Raw genomic sequence first — 18876 nt, 5'->3', positions numbered from 1 at the left:
CAGGCCCCGCCCAAGGCCCGGGGCCGTCTTCTCGCGAGAGCAGGCCGCGCGACCGGAAACAGTAACAACCCCGGAAGTCCTCACGGCTACAGCTAGTCCGGAAGGTCTCCGTCCCCTGCGCCGCCCTGAGGGGTGTGCTGTCCGACTGGCCATGGACGGTAAGGGGCTGTCATCCACTTCGGGTTCGGAGCGGGATTCTGTGGACATCGCGCCTCAGCCCCACAACCCAACCGGACCCGCCCCGGGCTTCAGCCCTAGACTTTATCCCTGGGCCTGGAACCCACTAGTCTCGATCCTATATTCGGACCGGGATCCGCCCCCCTTGCCTCAGCTCGAGACCCCTACTAGGACCTGCCCTCGGGCCTGCACCTCACATACCTATCAGAGCCGGACCCCGTACCTGAACCTTTACAGCCTAACTGAAACCCTCTCCTGGGCTTCGATCCCACAACCCAACAGGAAGTAGCTCCCGATTCTTGACTCCAGATCCCAGCCAGCTCTTACCCCTGAGTCTTGTTCCTTACCCAGATCTCCCCAGGCCTGCACTCCACACCCGGGATCCAAACCCTGAATCTTGCCCACCAGGTCCTTCTAGCCACCCTCCCTGTTTGTTTTGTTCCTGCTTTGGGGAACCCTGGAGTATGGACAGAAGGCACCAGAAAAGTAGCCAGAGAGATAGAAGTATTTCAGATACAAAGGAATTCGAGTACCAAGCAATAGGATATGGGTTCCCTCCTAGTAGCTCCTGGAGATAGGCGTTACATGTTACATGTTAACCTTAGATTAACAGGTTAGGAGGGAACCACCCATAGTAATATGAGTCACTTCTACCTGCTCCGAGCTCGAGACTCCCAAAGAACGCATAATAGATTTTATGGGCTAGTGTGATAGAGTTTTTGTTTGTATGAGACAGTCTCCCTTTGTAGCCTGGGCTGGCCTGGAACTTACATCTATACCAAACTGCCCTTGAACTCTAGAGATCTGCCTGCTTCTGCCTCCCCACTGCTGGGACTAAAGGTCTGTGCCATCCCCTAGGGCTGTAATGGAGGTTTTGTTTTGTTTTGTTTTAAACTGTTTCCTGAAATGTAGAAAGCTATAGTACTATGTCACTGCCATGGAAGAAATACATAAGAATTCCATACATAAGAGTCCCTTGAGGAGAAGATTGAGCACCCCGGCATCCCAGCAATAAAGAACTTTGTTGGGGTTGGGGATTTAGCTCAGTGGTATAGCGCTTGCCTAGCAAGCGCAAGGCCCTGGGTTCGGTCCCCAGCTCCGAAAAAAAAAAGAAAAAAAAAAAAAAAAAAAAAGGAACTTTGTTTAGTACCACAGTTCTCTCAGCTCTCATGACCGAACTTTTCATAAGCTCACTTTAGGGTTCCCCAGAGCCAGTTACCCAGCGTGTCATGCCAGCCCTCAGGAGGTAGAGATACAAGGGTCAGGAGGTCAAAGTGTCCCCAGCCTTAGCCACTTAGTGAGTCTGAGTGGAAATCCTGTCTCAAAACATCAAAAATAAATTGAATTTGCCCACCCCAAGCTTGCGAATGAATGGCTAATTGTGCTGTCCCTTCCTTGGCTTAGTACAGGTGCGCTGGAGCCTGATGCTGTGGCTTAGAAATGCCATCTGTCACGGAGTAACCTCTTCGGTGACCTCAGGCTTGCCACCACACTAATTTTATCTGTTTGCCTTTGGGAATTAAGTTTGGTACTAAAGACAACACCGTGTGTCTTGTAAAGTCGAATAAATTATAAGCCACCATCTCCACTCTGACCATGGGCAAGAGCTGCATACATTGCCCGGTCTGTCCTTAAAGTAGCCCTGTGAGATTGGCTGCTGCTGTCCCATGTTCCTGACAAACACGGTTAGTGAGGGTCCCTGTTGGTTTGGAGCCCTGTGTCTAACATGGCTCTGTCTCCTGCCTGCACTGCTGAGCCTGACTGGCTGGCGTGAGCCAGCCCCTAGCATCTGCAAGGATCTCGCTGAGTCAGCTGGCTTGCCAGATGGGCTGCTTGTTACGTTTTCTTTTTTTTTTTTTTTGGTTCTTTTTTTCGGAGCTGGGGACCGAACCCAGGGCCTTGCGCTTCCTAGGCAAGTGCTCTACCACTGAGCTAAATCCCCAACCCGCTTGTTACGTTTCTTAAAGGTCTTGAAACTGTGTCCTCTGTCTTTGCAGATACCCTGTTCCAGTTGAAGGTTTGTACAAAATCACCCTTCCCCAGACCTGTCCTGAGAACGAGAGTCACAGCGCAGCGGTGCTTGGAACGCAGTCCCCAAAGTCACGGGAAAGTTACTGTAATCGAATGGCCACCACACGGGGCTCAGATGGCTCGACAAACACAGGATCACTCTTTGGTTTTGGCTGAGTAGAAGCAGATGAGTCAGACCTGTCCATGAGGACTGAGTGCATTTTCTTTAAGAAACACAGCTGGGCGATGCACGCGTGCTTTGATGGCTTATCAAGCATTTAAACCACTGACTGAACTCTAAGGACTTGAAGGAGAGTTTTATGGCAGTGAAAGTGCTCCCTCCTGGGAAGTACCTGTGCCCGCCTGCTAAGCCATGGCGTGCTTCTGCCCCCTCCCTCCAGTGCCTCACACGAGACAGTTAACTTTCTCTGGTCTCTTCCTCCCTGGCTCTGCGAGTGTGGGCAGGAGTGAGGTAGCAAGCGGCTGAGCATGGCTCTGGTGTCACGTGGAGCCTACAGGTGGTGGCATGTGGGCTGATGCCCTAAGGGAAGGCAGTGTGTGAGCCTTGCCTACTGGTGGCCAGGGTCTGGTCTCTAGCTCCTGAATCCCAGAGGGGTCATGGGGATGCTGACCTCTCCTCTGTGGCAGAGTGAGGAGCTGTACTGCAGAATTGTTCACAGAGTTATAGGGGTTCATGCCCCCGCTGGAGTGGCTTGAGAAGTTCTGTGTGTGCTCTCTGGGAGTTGGAAGTCCCTCATAAGCAGGGGCAGGGTTGGTGAGAGTTGACTGTCTTGTCAGCCTTCCACTCTGGGGGAGGATATGGGTTAGGGGGTTGCTAGAGATGGAGGACATTTTAGGAAACCTGTTGCAGCCTCCCCTTGCACACAGGGCCTCAGAACTGGGTGGGGCTTTAGGGGATTCATCCCTGGGGCTGCTGCAGTTTCTAAGAGCCCACAATGTCTGACTGGACTTATATTTTGAGGCCTTGTGCCTTAGCACAGGATTGGGCCAAGAACAGGCAGAGGCAGGAGGCACAGGGCTAAAGGGTGGGCTCTACCTATGCATCTCAGGGTGTTACGGTTTCTGCTCAGTTCACAGCAAAGCAGCTGGAGAAACTAGCCAAGAAGGCAGAGAAGGACTCCAAGGCTGAGCAGGCCAAAGTGAAGAAGGTGCGTGACTTCTCTGGTCTGGGCTCCTCTTTCCACAGCCCCTGTATTTTATTTCATTTCATTCCACTTCATTCCTGATTGAGCACTGTAGTCGAGATTGACTTGGAACTCACTGTGTAGCCCAGGCTAACCTCAAACTTGACGTATCCTGCTCCAGCTTGACCTTTGGTAAAGCTGCAGGTGGAGCCACCACACCAGCCTGTTTCCCTCCGTGGTGCTCACTGTCTTCTTTTGTCACAAGACTCTTCCAACATTGCGACTTAATCCTCGCTGATTTCAGTGTCGATGTTTGTTTTTGTACTTGAGAAGCGAGCCCGAGGGAGGAGTAGCCGTCCTCCTCTGCCTCTCTGCCCATCCCAGTGACGCAGAGCAGCACAAGGGCATGGCTCCCTTGGAACATCCTGAATTGGCAAGGCATGGCCTAGCTGTGCTTGCTCCAGTGCCATCGGCTGCTTTCTTTCCTTCAGGGCTGCAGCCTAGGGAATCATGATCAGGCCGAGGTGTTGATATTGGCGCCGTAGAGTTGGGCAGAGGTGGGAACTTTCGGAGGTTTTTGCAGGAAGGCATCTTAAAGATACACAGAGCAGAAGGTGACGGTGGCTGACTGGTCGCAGAGCAGATCCTCAGCCAAGGTCTTTAGTGTTGTTTCAAGGCCCAGTAGCTCCAAGGCTGTCGGTGATGGCGCACTGCCCAGGCCTCTCAGGTGAAGCCCTGCACCGTTCATTCCTCTCTGTGGCTCCTGTGTTGCCTTTCTGCTGTACAGATGTGGCTCTGGAGGAAATGGCTGGTCTGGGCCACCCATCCTCCAGACTGGCATTGCAGTTTTACAAAGCTCACCCATTTCTGAGAATTATCCTAGGGAAACTGAAAGCCTCCTGTTGTCCCCAATGGTAAACCATACCCTGGAGAAGTATGCAAGCTGCTCTCAAATGTTCCTCCATGAGCATTTCCCTGTGAAATCCTCCCGTAGGCCCTTCAGCAGAAAAATGTGGAGTGTGCCCGTGTGTATGCTGAAAACGCCATCCGCAAGAAGAATGAAGGCGTAAACTGGCTCCGGATGGCATCCCGTGTGGACGCAGTGGCCTCCAAGGTGCAGACAGCTGTGACCATGAAGGGGGTAAGTGCTAGACCTCGGTGCCATGCGGCCAGCGTCTGTTGTAGGGTTTAGTGGCAGGAACTGGGGCATCTCTAGAGTAGAGGTTAGCTGGACAAGCAGAGCACCTGGGCAGCAGGCAGTCCTGGGACACAGGAAGGTTCAGGCAAGCCTGGATCTCAGTACCATTCCACAAGCGGCTGGAAGTTAAATGGAGCTCTTGGTTCCATAGCAGAACTTCCCTTCAAGATGGAGAGACCCGTAGAACTCGTGTGTCTTCGGTTGTATTCCAGTAACTGAGCTGAGGCCCTGCGTTCTCATCGGAAAGTCCTGACAGCCAGTTCCTGGTCTGCAGTCCTCGGTCACCTGTTAACTGTTTCTGTCTCTAATGCTCTTCTACCCCAGGTGACCAAGAATATGGCTCAGGTGACCAAAGCTCTGGACAAGGCCCTGAGTGCCATGGACCTTCAGAAGGTGTCTGCAGTGATGGACAGGTTCGAGCAGCAGGTGCAGAACCTGGATGTGCACACATCGGTAGGTGGTCCCTGTGGTATGGTGGACAGTGTGTCAGGGTGGCTGGACTGAGCTGCACACCGGAGGGACTTGGAGAAAGAAGGGGATGAGACACCAGCCCTTTCTGGGGAGGCCCACATGGCAGGCAAGCACACAGAAGTTCAGTAAACTCTGTGAACTGGGTGGACTCAGAGGTGGCCTCGCAGATATGGGGCAGGAAGGCCCAGGGAGCCAGGAAAGGTTTTCTGGAGAACCCTGTGAGGAGAGAACAGGAACCACAGTGGGAGTCGGGGAGATGGTTCAGCAGGTGATGTGCTTCCTGTCCAAGCCCGAGGGCACAAGTGAGCTCTTGGCACCCACATAAAATCTGGGTACGTGGCAGCCTTAGTGCTGGGGCCAAGGGCAGAAGAACCTGAGGGCTTTGCTGACCTGAGTGACAGGTAAGCACTGGCTTTGGTGACAAAGCTTGTTGGTCACAGTATCCGAAGGACACTCAGTCTTAGCCCTGGCCTTCACATGAGCACATGTGTGCCATACATGTTCACAGCAAACACAGAACGATCACAGTGGGCTTCATGGTGCCACGGAGGGGTCTGTGGCCATACTGCCCAGAATAAATGTCTCCTCAGGTGATGGAGGATTCTGTGAGCTCTGCCACTACACTGACCACACCTCAGGAGCAGGTTGACAGCCTCATCGTTCAGATTGCTGAGGAGAATGGCCTGGAGGTCCTTGACCAACTCAGCCAGCTTCCGGAGGGAGCCTCTGCCGTGGGTGAAAGCTCTGTGCGCAGCCAAGAGGACCAGCTGTCTCGGAGGTAGGGTCCTGCCTGAGCGAGCGAGTGAGTGAGCGAGCGAGCGAGTGAGTGAGAGAGTGAGTGAGCGAGCGCACACCTTAGTGCTTGCTCTAGAGGACCAGCTGTCTCGGAGGTAGGGTCCTGCCCGAGTGAGCGCTGTAGCGCTTGCTTTAGTGTCCTGTCCTGACCCCACGGACTTGCTGGGCTGGAGTGCCACCTCGCAAAGACCACCCCACTTGATGGACTGTTGGGAAGGAAGGGGAGCCTCGTGGGTCGGCTGCACAACTCCCTTACCTCAGAGTGCTGCGGTTAACCCCTGTAGCCAGCAGCTCACCGTAGAAGGAAGACCTGTGCTCTTCCTAAGAGTGTCTCAGTGCATGTCTGTTTCTGGCATCTTTCACCGTCAGAGTCTAAGTAGTCCTCACTTGTGAGTTCAGGTCTAGCGCTGCGCACGGCACGGCAAGTGCCCTCTGCCCTCTGCCCTCTGCCCTCTGCCCTTCTTACCAGCGTTTCTCTTGTTGGTTTCCAGGTTGGCTGCCCTGAGGAATTAGCACGCTGTTGGCAGGTGCTGCCTCCATCGCCCTGAGATGTCCTGGAGGCTTCTGCCCGGCTGCGCTCCACTTCCTCCAACCCTTCATAGCTGCCTTGCCTTTCCCAAACTGGCGCCTTAGGACATCGGGCAGCGGGTCTCTCCTGGCATTGAATTTGCACAAGTGTGTGGTGACTTATGTGAGTGTAGGCCACAGCTGGAGGATGGCAAGCTCTCTTTTGTCCTTTGCCTATGTGGAGTTGACAGGGTGTGACCTGCAGATGTGTGTGGACTTCAGCCCAGTGCTTTGGGGCCTTCGGATTCCAGCGACCGCACACCTGCTACGTGCTGTGGCCAGCGAGGGTCAGAGCTATCCCTCCTTTGCCAGGCAACTCTTGGGAGCCTCTCCCCCTCCTCTGCAGACAGGAAATCCCATTGTGTGACAGCCCTTAGTAGGTTCCTGTGAACTTTGTGTACCAAGGTGTCCAGTGCCACCAACACTGACCTGGGGCTTTACAAATGGTAACTCTCCTCCATCTTCCCAGGGCTGCGGGCTTGGCGTCCACTGCCGGCTTGGGCTTTCGTCCCTCAGCTCCCTTTCCCAGCCCACAGGAACAGAACTGCCATCCAATTTCAAGTCCAGGTCCTTCCTAAGAGATTCTTAAACTGAATTCTGCAGCTGCCTCTGGAAGAACTCTGGCCGCTGGAGCTGAGCTTGTCTGCCTCATGCTGACCGGCCCTGTGCCTGTGTCAGCCTCCCAGGCCTTTTTAGAGCGGCTCATTCCTGATTGTCTGACTCTCCTGTCCTTTTAGACAAAGGCTGCTGCTTTCTGCCTTCTCCAAGGGAGAGTCACGGTGGCTAACAAAGGGAGCCTGGGTCAGTCACTCTGGCTGCTGGCAGCAAACGCTTACGTCCTTCCGCAGTGAGGAAGCTGGCGGCAAGCAGGCAGTGCGGCTGACTGGGCAGCCTTGAGACTCTGTACAGGCTGCTGTTTTATTTTTCTGTCTCCTGAAGTTTACTCATGTTCTTAAAACTCCTGGTGATTTTGTTCTTTTGCCAAAGTAGTAAGCACAGTGGAGAGGTGTGTTCATCCCAGCCCTCTGTAGGCTGAGCAGTGCGGCTGCCCACAGGTTTGCACACCTTGGAGACAAGCTGTGTTTGGCTTCTTCTGTTCTGCACCTTGGAGCCCTGGGTACCCCATATTATACGTTGGTGTTAAAGGCAGGGGCTGGAATTGTTGGCCCTGGATGTGGGGACCAAGGTATAATCTAACCATGGGCCCCTGCAAGGCTTCCTGAAATCAACTTACAGGTTAGGTGTAGTTCCCTGGGTCCTAGAGGGTGCAGGATTTGTAGGGATGGGGGAGCTGGGCTGGGTTCATCAAATGGGCATATCTGCCTTTAGAATGTTGTCGTAAGTAAATAAAGGGATTGGTGGAGAACGTCTACACTTTGTCTTGGTGTCCTGAGTAGGGCTATGAACTAACTGCAGGCTGGATCCCATGTGGATGACCCAGTGCCTTACATCAGGATGATGTCAGAAATAGGGAGGAAGTTGTGTCCCTGGAGGCCTCGTTTCTGGGGTGGCAGTGGAGGGAGGCATGGGTGAAAGGATTCTCACACTACACATATGGTGGAACCAGAGTCACGTTTATGATTTATTATAAAATTTAAAGTATCAAAGCAGAAATTCTCTCCAATATAAGATGCTGCTTTTTGGCTTCTGGGCCCTGCAGCCTACTCTTTGGTTTCAGAACTTCCTGCTTCCCCTGCACTGCAGGAGACAGGGTTTCTCTTGGCTTCTCTGCCTTGGCAACTGGGCATCCCTGATTCACTTGAGAGGGGAACAGTGCTTAGACAATAGGCCTGGAGGGCGGGTGACTCCTTCGGCAAAGTGCTTACTGTACAGACAGGAAGACATGAGTTTGAATCCCGAGATCTCATGTTAAAGAGCCAGGCCCGGAGTAACCCTGGTATTAGAGAGCCAGAGCCAGGCAGCTCCCTGGAACTCACAGGAAACGAGCCGCTTAACGTCTGAATCCCGGAGCTCCAGGCTCAGTTGAGGCCTTAACACAAAAGGTGAGGTGTGGCTCAGAGCACTGGCTGCCCTTCAGAGGGCCAGAGTTCAAGTCCTGCCACCACACGGTGGCTCACAGCCATCTATAACTGTAGTCCCATGGGATCTGATGCCCTCTCTGGTTTACATACAGGAAGAACACCTGCCTGTGTACATTAAATATGTAAGTTAAAAAGCTCTAAAAAGTTGAGAAACACAGCTGTAACCCCTGAACTATAAATGCATACACATCCACACCAAAGAGAAACTGACTGTGTGTCACACCTCATGCTTCCCAGAAAGATGACTAGCTCACAGGATGTGTGGCCATACCCCTCTGATGGTATTAGGTCCATATGTCAGCACTGTAAGAACCAGCCTAGCCTCCTTCCTTGGACCCTTTTTGTTGTTTTTGAGACAGGGTTTCTCTGTGTAGCCCTGGTTATCCTGAAATTCACTGTATGGTTTGAGACCAAGTTGGCCTCAAACTCACCTGAGATCCACCTGACACTCACTCTCACGCTCTCCCCCCTCCACCCCGTGTCCCCGTGTTTATAATGTTCACGGTGGATGTGTAGTTCTGGAAGGTTCATTTTCTTTATGAGTGGCTCTCCCAACATACTTGATCTTTTGCGGGAAGGTCTGAAATAACCCAGCCTTCCAAGAGGGTCTGCCTCACTTAGAACCTTGCCACTTGCCTCAGATGCCTTCCAGTGGCCTCCCATACGGTCCCAGTAGCTGAGGGCTGCCTTATTCATCTGCGTTAGACAAATAGAGAGAAATCCAGATGATCTCCTTATACACCAAGATTAGAACCTGCATCCATGGGGTGCACTCTAGCTTCTCCCCGACCTATGTGAAGCCTTATGCAGAATCCCCGACCTCTGGTGCCCTGGCGAGGCCTGGATGTTTTAGAAGGAAACGTAGGATGTGAAGATGGTCAGTGGTAAAAGCTTGTCACTAATCCTGCTGCCCTGAATTGACACAGCCACGATCGGAGGAAAGAAGCAGCTCTGTGTGTGATTGTGCCCACACTTACACACACACATACACACACACACACACACACACACACACACACACACACACACACACACACATGTACAGATGCATAGATTTAGTTTGATTTCCGACAGGGTCTCTCTACATGGCCCTAGCTGTCTGACCTCAACTCACAGAGCTCGGGCTGCCTCCCCCTCCTGAGTGCTGGGATTAAAGGTGTGAGTCACCGCAGCCAGCCCCACCATTATAAAATAAAAAGAGAAAGACGGTGACCCAAAGAAGGACAAGGGATACGGGAACAGAACTTCACCAGGCAGCATGGACTTGTCAGAACCAGATGAGATGTGTCACCTCAATGGGTGCTATTGTGTGATATTTCTGAGTTATCAGGAATCCAGGGTCATCCTTGGCTGCACAGCGAGTTGGGGGCCACCCTCAGTTTCAGGAGACCCTGACTCGGCAACAATAGAAAAAGATGACGTTAGACAACTAGAAATCTTGAGACAGGGCCTTGCTCTGTAGCTGAGCCAATCTCAGTCTCAGGCTTCTCGCCTCAGCCCCTGACAGCTAGGGCCTAGGTTTGTTTTAGGACTTCTGCCCCTTTACTTCCCAGTTGGCAAAATGGGTTGCAATACACTGGAAATACACCAGAGGGATCTTTCCCACTACTTTGGCCAGACAATGGGCACAGAAACCTTTCCTAAGCATTTTCCCTTATAAATCATACTAAATAGTCAGAAGGTGCTCCTGGGGACATTTACACCAGACTAAGAAGGATGTTACTTGATGGACTGTTTTGTGACAGACACAGGTTGGACCAAGGCTTGTTCTGTGCTAATACCCACAGACCTGGGGGTAGGCAGGCCCCTGTCCTTTCGTTCCTTGGTGGCATGTGCAAATGAGTAGCCTAGGACTCTCAAAGCCAACCTGGGGCTGGTGTCAGTTGGTACCATGCTTGCCCAACATGCGCAAAGTCCCAGGTTTGATCCTCCGCACTATAGAAGCCAAGAGAGATGGTCTGAACCCGAAACAGCAGCCCTTGGAGGTGAAGGCGGGGAGAACAGATGATGAAGGTCACCTGTGGTTGCATAGTGAGTTGGAGGATTCCTCGGGACACACGAGAGCCTCTCTCAAAAAATTAATGCCAGGCAGGGATGCCCCTGTGGTCAGCCCCACGAGCTGTGGCTATCCTCTACCCACTTTCCTTTCAGGGAAGGCAGATCTGAAAGGGATATATGACCACAGGGTTTCATATACTTAAGCAGTGATACCCCGAACCCTCTGCGGGGTACCTAGAGACTGATTCTCAACAAAGGAGTCCTCGCCCATGTCCATGAGGAGTATCTCAGCAGCATGAACCACAAAGGGGTCATTGGCCATTCAGGGAAGCTGCTTCGCGCTGTCCCTCACAAGTTTATTCACAAGACTCATCCTTGAATGTCCTCACTGGAAGGCCTGGCACCCTGTTTCACACTGCCAACCGTGCTAGGTAACACACAGAAGACAGCCTCTGCCTTGTGAATCTGGAAAAACCTGCTGTTAGCTGTGTGGGATACCCCTGTGAGTGCAGGCACCCATCCTACCTGGAGCCTACCTTCCAAGACTAGACCAAATTCAGATTACCTGGGTCCCTTCCCAGCACTACAGAACCCAGGTAGATATGTGTGACTCTCCTACGGTATGTGTCAGCAGAGTGCATGCGCCTGTGTGTGATATAGATGTGCATCTGAGTGTCTTCGTTTGTGGCTGTGTGCACGTAAGTACATGTGTGTAGGGGCGAGGGGATTGTGTGCATGTGGTACATGCACAGCAATGGGGGGAAGGTAGCCACTGGAACATGAACCATGACATTTCAAACTAGTCACTGCTCACATGAGACCCTCTGCAGACCTCTGGGTTCCTTCTAGTCCTCCCCTCCAAGAACTCAGGTGCTCCCGTGTCCTTTTGACCCAGAGCTGTTCTCACAAAATCTGCTCTCTCCATGCTCAGACGAACCTTCCAGGGCTGAGATGCCTACTTGGCACTTAAAGGACATTGTGTTTATTGCGTGCCTGTGTCTTGAGCTGTCCCCAGGTAAGCCCACTGCTTCTTCAGGAAAGGGCGTGGTTTGGCATGGACAGCAGGGTCTCTAGGCCTGCTCAGTCTTCCTGAGCTCGGAGAGCACTGGAGGAGGTTCTGGTCCTTGGGATGTCACAGAAGATGCAGACTGAAGACCAGGGAAGCCAGAGAGGCCAACAGGGCCCCTATCTGCAAGTGGATGCTGGGGGCCCTTGAGTGGCCATAGAATGTCCTGCAGGAGCCATCCAGCTTCTCCACGGGGATAGTCTCTTCCTCAGGAACTTGCATGATGTTGCTTACCTGGAGACAGACCCAAGTTAGGCAGCCTGCTCTTTGGTTGGGGGAAGGATAGGAAACCTAGATGGCCACTTTCTCCTCACCAGTTCCACGGCAGAGAAGACCCGAAGCAGGTTTTCAGCCAGCAGCCCTCTGACCTCGGTCTCTGTCCAGTTCCTCCTGAGAAGCTCCGCTATCAGGTCTGGGTACTTAGAGACATCCTCCAGTCCCACAGGAAGGCTAGGCCAAGACCAAGAGGACCAGGCTTTGCAGATGGGCCAGTCTCCGGGTACATGAAGACCCAAAGGGCGTCCTTGCAGCAAAATGTTCTGCACTGCACTGAGGGTGCCTCCCCTCCCCTGTCCCATCAGGACACATAAGTAGGACCACAACTCCATCATTAGAAGATGTCACTCTTACTTGGTAACACCATCATAATCTCCTCCAAGGCCCACAGCCCCTGCGCCTGCCACCGTCTTGATGTGATCCAGGTGGTCTGTAGGGAGTAGCATGTGTGAGTCCTAAGCAAGGCCGTCCCTTACTTGGCCACTGCATGGTCCTACCTACTTACCAGCCACTTGGGACAAGGTGGCGCTGTCTGAGCAGGACACGAACTGGTTATAGAAGTTCACCATCACCAAACTGTTTGTGCTCTTCTGCTCAGAAAGGGGTTGGGGGTGACAGTTAGAGAGGACCCCCAGGAGGTAAGGGGGCCCCCTTCACTTCTCGGTCCCTTACCACCAGCTGCAGCACATCGTCAGGCACATTCCGCCTGTGTGGACACACGCTGTAGGCAGAGGAGTGGCTGAAGATTACCGGTGCCTTGGATAGCTGCAAAGCGTCCTTCATGGTGGCCACAGACACGTGGGACAAGTCAATCATGACACCCAGACGGTTCATCTCATTCAGCACAAGCTGGGGGCGGGGGATAGGATTGGGTACACTTCGCAGACATCCCGAATTTGAGTCAGGGGGAAGGCAGCACTAAGTGTTAGTCAAGCCTTTAGTGGTTGGAAGTCGTGGGGGTACCCAGGATTCAGCATTCTGAATATCCAAGGGTTCCAACAGACTCTACCCCGGAAATGAGTGTCATTAGCTCTATGCACGTGAGAAGGAAACCAAAGTCCATTGAGGTGTGACACTCTGTCCCATCCTTTGGGGACTGTAACCCTTTCTCTCACCTTCCCAAAGGGCGACAGTCCTTGGCTCTCAGCCTCGTCGTCTCCTTTGTCCACTAGCCAATTGTCGGCCCTAAAGAAAGACACACATGTGTCTAAGGAACAGGGCAATAGTCCCAGCCCACCCTCGCCTGCCCACATAACGGTGCCTGGTCTGGAGCTCAGGAGAGACCAGGGTTCTGGGTGTAACAGAGGTCATTGGTTTCCTTTTCTGACCACATCACGGGGTTTTCATGGGGACTCCTTACCAGGGTGTGTTGCAGTTGTGGGTAAGGGTCAGGTACCGCATGCCCAGATGGTAGAGTGTCCGAAGAACACCCAGGCTGCTGTCAATCAAGTGGCCACCTTCCACGCCAATCAGACTGGCCACTTTCCCCCTCCGAAACGCCGGTAGGATGTCTACAGAAAACGGAGCAGAGGGTTGGCACTAGACCTTCAAAGTCCCACCCTCTATTTAAAACCAAGTCTGGCAGGAGGACATCGGGGCCTGGGTGGGACACTACCTGAACTATTGGTGACACATTCGAAGGTCTCAGGATAGAGCTGGCACATGCGGTGTATGACATCAATCTGTTCCAATATTCTTTTCACGGCATCTTTGTTTTGGGTGCCGCAAGGCATGTATGCGGACCAGAACTGGGGGTTGAGGGGAAGAGCTGACAGCCCAGCCCACGGATACTTGAGCCTAGCCCAGTGTACACATGCCCTTCTGGGATCCCTGGGGCCCACGAGACATGCTTCTCTAAGGCAGGCCGTACCTAGCCAGTCCCACAGGGAATGTAGGGGAGACCCCAGCACAGAGCAAACGGGAGACCCGAGGGTGTACCTGGCCTCCCACGAAGCCAGCCCTCAGCTTGGGGATGTTGGTGTGTGTTTCCGCTAGCGCGCTCAGGTTGGCCTCTGATTTCCGGAGCTGATTGTTGAACAGAGTGAGCATTTGCCAAGGCAAGTCGTTGTGCCTGGGGGGAGGGGGAGGCAAGAAGGGGTCCAAGGTGGATTAGAACTGGGCCTGGAGGCTTCTGGGCCAGCCGCCTTGCCGGCTTCCCTTCTCCAGTTCAGACACCCCAAGGCCAACATGCAGGCCTCAGAGGTGGACCGCCTCTAACTTGGTGAGGTTCCTAATTGCACCCCAGGCCGAGTGGCCGTGATCTGAGTCTGGCTAGGTTATGCCTTCTTATACCCCATCCCACCGGCAGGCCGGAGGAAGGGGCAGGTCCCTGCTCTGCTGCAAAATCTCCTGAGACAGGGAGTCACTGCAGGGACCATAGAGGGATAGGACATTTTCAGTTCAAAGACTAAGTCTGTTCCTTGAAAGCAAAGCCGTGGGCTGGAGAGACGGCTCCGTGGTTAAGAGCGGTGACTGCTCTGCCAGAGGTCCTGAGTTCGAATCCCAGCGAGCCAGGGCCTGTAGGGAGTAGCTTGGCTCCCAACCTTCTGAAGACTCAGACTCTGTTTTGTCTCTACTCCTGTGGCAAATCCAGGCTCACCTCCACCCAGTTCATCTCCAAATCCGAAGGGCTTTGATCCTCTGAGAAGCCCCAAGGGAGTCGGTGCTTTCACAGAAGAAGGAGAGTGCCAGGAGCTAGGTCCCCGAGCTAGTAGCTAGAAGACGGTCTCTTTAAAAAATTCATCTCTGGGGTTGGGGATTTAGCTCAGTGGTAGAGCGCTTGCCTAGGAAGCGCAAGGCCCTGGGTTCGGTCCCCAGCTCCGGAAAGACAAAAAAAAAAAAAAAAAAAAAAAAAAAAAAAAACCCAAAAATTCATCTCTGCCTATGCTGCTACAGAGCCTGACTTGTCAGCTCCAGGAACAGCCAAGGTAGGCTTCTTCAAGACTGTAGGCTCAGGCCCGGCAGGACTCTGCTGATTCGCGTGCACAGGACAGCTGAGGAGGCCCACAGTGAACCACCAGTCTCTGGGCTGCGGAGTTTGTGTTAAGCTGGGGCTTCGAGGGACACTCTCCTTTCCCAAGTTCTGGCTTTGTCCCCATTGTCTACTTTCCATCTCTAATCCCAGTTCCTTTTTGCTACACCTGGGTTTCCTCATCTGTGACATGGGGCATCTTCCCCGGAGAGTGCAGTATTAAGGTAAACGAGTTACTATTAATGTAGTCCTTTGGATCTGTCCACCGAAATGCATCCTTAGGTGATTTTTATACCTGTGCGAGCTTCTACAAGAACAGGACAGCTAGGTGTCACTAGGTGTGACAGTTTCTATAGGGTCAGCCCAGGAAGTGGCACTAGTAGAAGGTGTGGCCTTGTTGGAATGGGTGTGGCCTTGTTGGAATAGGTGTGGCCTTGTTGGAATGGGTGTGGCCTTGTTGGAGTGGGTGTGTCACTGTGGGTGTGGGCTTTAAGACCCTCATCCTAGCTGCCTGGAAGCCAGTCTTCACCTATCTGCCTTTGGAACTAGAGGAGGTGCTCTCAGCTCCTCCTGTACCAGGCCTGCCTGGATGCTGCCATGTTCCCACCTTGATGATAATGGACTGAACCTCCGAACCTGTAAGTCAGCCCCAATGAAATGTCCTTTATAAGACTTGCCTTGGTCATGGTGTCTGTTCACAGCAGTAAAACCATGACTAAGGCACTAGGCAACATCGTAGAGCCCCACTGAGGCACATAGCTCCTTTCCCAAATATTGTGAAACACATGAGTTTTTTTTTTTTGTTGTTGTTGTTTTTGTTTTTGTTTTTGAGGGTCAGCTTCTTTTGAGACAGTTTCACTATGCAACTCTGGATGGCCTAAAACTCTCCATGTAGCCCAAACTGGCCTAAAATTTGCTGTGATCTGCCAGCCTCTCCCTTTCACATGCTGAGATTACCAGCTCAAGTCACCCTGCTCAGCCTGTTTGTGGGTTATTACATAGACACCATTCTGCCTGCATGTATGCCTGCCGGCCAGAAGAGGGCGCCAGATTTCATTACAGATGGTTGTGAGCCACCGTGGGGTTGCTGGGAATTGAACTCAGGACCTCTGGAAGAGCAGACAGTGCTCTTAACGTCTGAGCCATCTCTGCAGCCCTGTGGTTTATTTCCTTTAATTTATTTCAGATTTATTCATTTAAATTTATGTGTGTGTTTTACTTTTTGCCTACACATATGTGTGTATGTATGTGTATATGTATGTATGTATGTATATAGGTATGTATGTATGTATGTATGTATGTATATATGTATGTGTATCATGTGTGTGCCTTGTACCCACAGATATAAGAAGACAGCATTGGATCCCCTGGAACTGAATTTATAGATGGCTGTAAGCTACTATGTGTTTATTAAGAACTAAATCCCGGGGTTGGGGATTTAGCTCAGGGGGAGGGGGCTTGCCTAGGAAGCGCAAGGCCCTGGGTTCGGTCCCCAGCTCCAAAAAAAAAAACCAAAAAAAAAAAAAAAAAAAAAAGAACTAAATCCCAGGGCTGGAGAGATGGCTCAATGGAAGACAGCTAGCTGCAGTGTGCTCACATACATAAAATAAATACATAAATCTAAATCTTTAAAAAAACAAAAGATTGGGCAACAGCGGTGCATACCTTTAATCCCATCACTTGGGAAGCAGAGGCAGGTGGATCTCTGTGAATTTGAGGCCAGCCTGGTCTAAGAGTGAGTTCTAGAACAGCCAGGGCTACACTGAGAAGTCTTGTCTTCCCCTGTCCAACCCCTGGTTTGTGTTTGTGGTTTTTTTGTTTTTTTGAGGCACGATCTCACTGTGTCAACTCTGGCCATCTAAGAACTCACTATGTGGACCAGGCTGGCTTCAAACTCACAGAGATCCACCTGCCTCAGCTACTCAAGTGCTGGGATAAAAGACATGTGCCACGATGCCTGGGGTTGTTTGTGTTTTTTAAACAGGGCCTTTCTATTACCCTAGATGGAACGTGAGGTCTTTATGAGATCCAGGCTGGCCTCAGGCCTTCAGGGTCCCGTTTGCCTCAGCCTCCCAAGTGCTGAGATTACAAGTGGAAGCAAGGACACCCAGCATCACGTGATAATTGACTCAGGTCTGCTAAATCCGTGTTCTAGGTCACCTGACACCTGGCATCATCTCTCTTTCACCTTGACCCCATCCACTCCCAGTAGTGGCTATTCCAAAGCCAGTCCACCAAGGAAGCTCCTTTGGAAAGCTCAGGGTAATACGCCTCTCCCTAAGACTGGTGCTCAATCCATCGCTCAGCAAAGGGATAAGAGCTTCAGCCTCCCGCAATGTGAATGTCACTCCACGAGGAAGGTTAGGGAATGGGCTGAACAGATTGTTCTCCCTCCCTGGCCCCACCCTTGCACCTGGCACAGATTTTTCATGATAAGCTCACTGAATGGATAAAGGAATAAGTTTGGGCTGGCCAAAGCAGCCTTGCCAGCTCTCCGTGGGAGGGCTAGGCAGCTTCTAGGAAAAGGACTTTAATCTTTAGCCTGAGGACACTTATAGCCTCTCTAGGAAACTCATCCCTGCGGAAGGTGCCAGGGAGGGCTGGAACTCTCGAAAGGGGCCCTGGATACCTCAGGAGCCAGCCTCCTGCCATACTTAGAGCCACCCTGCCCACCTCTCTCCTCATCTCTCTCTGTGGCTTCCTGTCTCCTGAAGAAGCAAAGCCACCTCTGCCAGGTCAAACTGCAGGTCTAGAGTCTGTATGCCTCAGGCACCAAGGATGCTGGTGGAGGTCCATTAGGGGCATTCATAGTGACCCCGTGGGTAAGTGATGGGTGATCATGCTCTCGCCGCTGGGTGGTAAGGAACTGGCAAGAGGTCTTCAAGTATTCTAGTGACAACAGAGGGATGGGACACTTTGGAACGGACATGTACCACAGTGCTGTGTGACCTTCACGAAGAGGCAAGAGAGGCACTGGGTTGGATACAGGAGAGAGGACAGACAGCCCGAGGGACGCTCAAGAGGACCTTCCTGGTGTGAAGCCACCCCACCCTCGCCTCAGATTTTCAGCAGGGATCCAGGTAGGGGACTTGGGTCCCTCCCTAAGACATATGACTAGAATCCCCCAGACACAACCAAACACTGACCTTCTTGAGCCCTGAGATTTGGGTACCAGGACACTGCACCTCCTTTCCTGTCCCTCTTGAAGGCCCTCTTTTGCTGAAACTGTTGTAGGTCCTAAGACGCTCCACCAAGAGGAGGCCAGAAATAGACAGGAACCATGATTCAGCCGGTGGAGGGGGGCAGGCAGCAGACGTATGGAAGACCCTGGTCCTTGCAACCACTTCAATAGGTGGTCCCTGGTCACTCACCCGTCAATGACCGGTGTGGTTCTCATGATGTTCTCCGCCTGGTTCCGGAAGGAGTCAGAAGCACAGATGGCCAGCAGAGACCAGAACCACCAGATGATCAACATTTCAAGGTTCCTCAGGGATCTGCTTCCACAGCTGCCTTGACACCTCCGTGGTGGCCTGTGTACAGGGGAAAAAAAAAGGTCTAATGGCCAGATAGAGCTGCTATGGCTATCAGGAGAAAGGAGAGAGGCCTTTGGTCCAGGTAATTAAGACTGAGTCCTGTTTATAACTTCTAGTGTTCAATGAGTAACTACTTCATTCCCTTTCAGGATAGGAAACATATATGACCCCATACTGGGCGTAGCTGTGTTGGCCAGATAGAGGCTTAGCAAGAAAGTGGGATTCTAGACCCTGAGATGGACTCAGAAAGGGCTAGCACAAGGCTGTTAGCTGACTTGCTGGCACATATGGCCCTGGAGGCTTGGTACCTTTATGAAGACCTGCCCTTTGGGGTCCAGTTCACTGTAAGTTCCTGAATTCTGACAGGCCAGGATTATAGTATCCAATAAGGGTCCTCCTGACCCTGAGAAGAAAGGTCACAGTCAGCTATATTTCCTTGGCAGGGGCCTGAGCCCCTGAGCCCGACTTTCCCTCCTGCTGGGAGCATTTCAAATGATTGCTGGGGAGACTGGGTCAGGTAGCAGCTGTCAGTATACCTCTTCATTGGAGTAGAGTGTATGTCATTTTCCCAGCTCCCACTGCGTCTGCCAAAGAGGCCCCAAGAATCCTGAGACCCAGGAAGAGCCA

At 52.3% G+C, this 18876-nt stretch overlaps 2 protein-coding genes across 3 annotated transcripts; one reads left to right on the top strand and one right to left on the bottom strand.

Moving 5' to 3' along the window:
* Positions 1 to 50: 50 nt before the first annotated feature.
* On the top strand, positions 51 to 7733 carry Chmp1a (charged multivesicular body protein 1A). Of its 2 annotated transcripts, none has more exons than XM_032887475.1 (7): positions 51 to 158; positions 2175 to 2194; positions 3279 to 3356; positions 4327 to 4473; positions 4855 to 4983; positions 5592 to 5779; positions 6288 to 7733. In XM_032887475.1, the coding sequence occupies exons 1-7, from the start codon at positions 152 to 154 to the stop codon at positions 6307 to 6309; spliced, it is 591 nt and encodes a 196-aa protein (XP_032743366.1). In that variant the 5' UTR covers positions 51 to 151; the 3' UTR covers positions 6310 to 7733. The 2 variants fall into 2 exon arrangements, with proteins under 2 accessions (XP_032743366.1, XP_032743365.1); XM_032887474.1 differs by lacking the exon at positions 51 to 158 and adding an exon at positions 1658 to 2008 and having other exon boundaries at positions 2125 to 2194.
* A 2987-nt stretch (positions 7734 to 10720) lies between these two features.
* Positions 10721 to 18339, bottom strand: Dpep1 (dipeptidase 1). The gene is made up of 10 exons (XM_032887953.1): positions 18088 to 18339; positions 13684 to 13816; positions 13361 to 13493; positions 13106 to 13256; positions 12861 to 12930; positions 12418 to 12594; positions 12251 to 12335; positions 12100 to 12175; positions 11784 to 11919; positions 10721 to 11703 (listed from the first exon to the last, which is right to left on the bottom strand). Exons 1-10 carry the CDS (start codon positions 18189 to 18191, stop codon positions 11536 to 11538), a joined length of 1233 nt encoding a protein of 410 aa, XP_032743844.1. The 5' UTR covers positions 18192 to 18339; the 3' UTR covers positions 10721 to 11535.
* Between the last annotated feature and the right edge of the window lie 537 nt (positions 18340 to 18876).

This window comes from Rattus rattus, chromosome 17 (genome assembly GCF_011064425.1).
Source record: "Rattus rattus isolate New Zealand chromosome 17, Rrattus_CSIRO_v1, whole genome shotgun sequence".
In the NCBI taxonomy this organism is placed as follows: domain Eukaryota; kingdom Metazoa; phylum Chordata; class Mammalia; order Rodentia; family Muridae; genus Rattus; species Rattus rattus.
Note: the sequence above shows the minus strand (reverse complement) of the source record. Positions and strands in the feature narration are given on the sequence as shown.

What these genes read in the sequence shown, in the direction of transcription:
- Chmp1a (XM_032887474.1), top strand. Translation starts at nt 1,845, where the DNA reads ATGTTCCTGACAAACACGGTTAGTGAGGGTCCCTGTTGGTTTGGAGCC. An exon ending in ATACCCTGTTCCAGTTGAAG is followed by an intron (nt 2,195 to 3,278) that starts GTTTGTACAAAA and finishes GTTTCTGCTCAG; the next exon opens with TTCACAGCAAAGCAGCTGGA. An exon ending in GAGGACCAGCTGTCTCGGAG is followed by an intron (nt 5,780 to 6,287) that starts GTAGGGTCCTGC and finishes GTTGGTTTCCAG; the next exon opens with GTTGGCTGCCCTGAGGAATT.
- Dpep1 (XM_032887953.1), bottom strand. Translation starts at nt 18,191, where the DNA reads ATGTTGATCATCTGGTGGTTCTGGTCTCTGCTGGCCATCTGTGCTTCT. An exon ending in CACCTTGTCCCAAGTGGCTG is followed by an intron (nt 12,176 to 12,250) that starts GTAAGTAGGTAG and finishes TACTCCCTACAG; the next exon opens with ACCACCTGGATCACATCAAG. An exon ending in GATTATGATGGTGTTACCAA is followed by an intron (nt 11,920 to 12,099) that starts GTAAGAGTGACA and finishes GTCTTGGCCTAG; the next exon opens with CCTTCCTGTGGGACTGGAGG.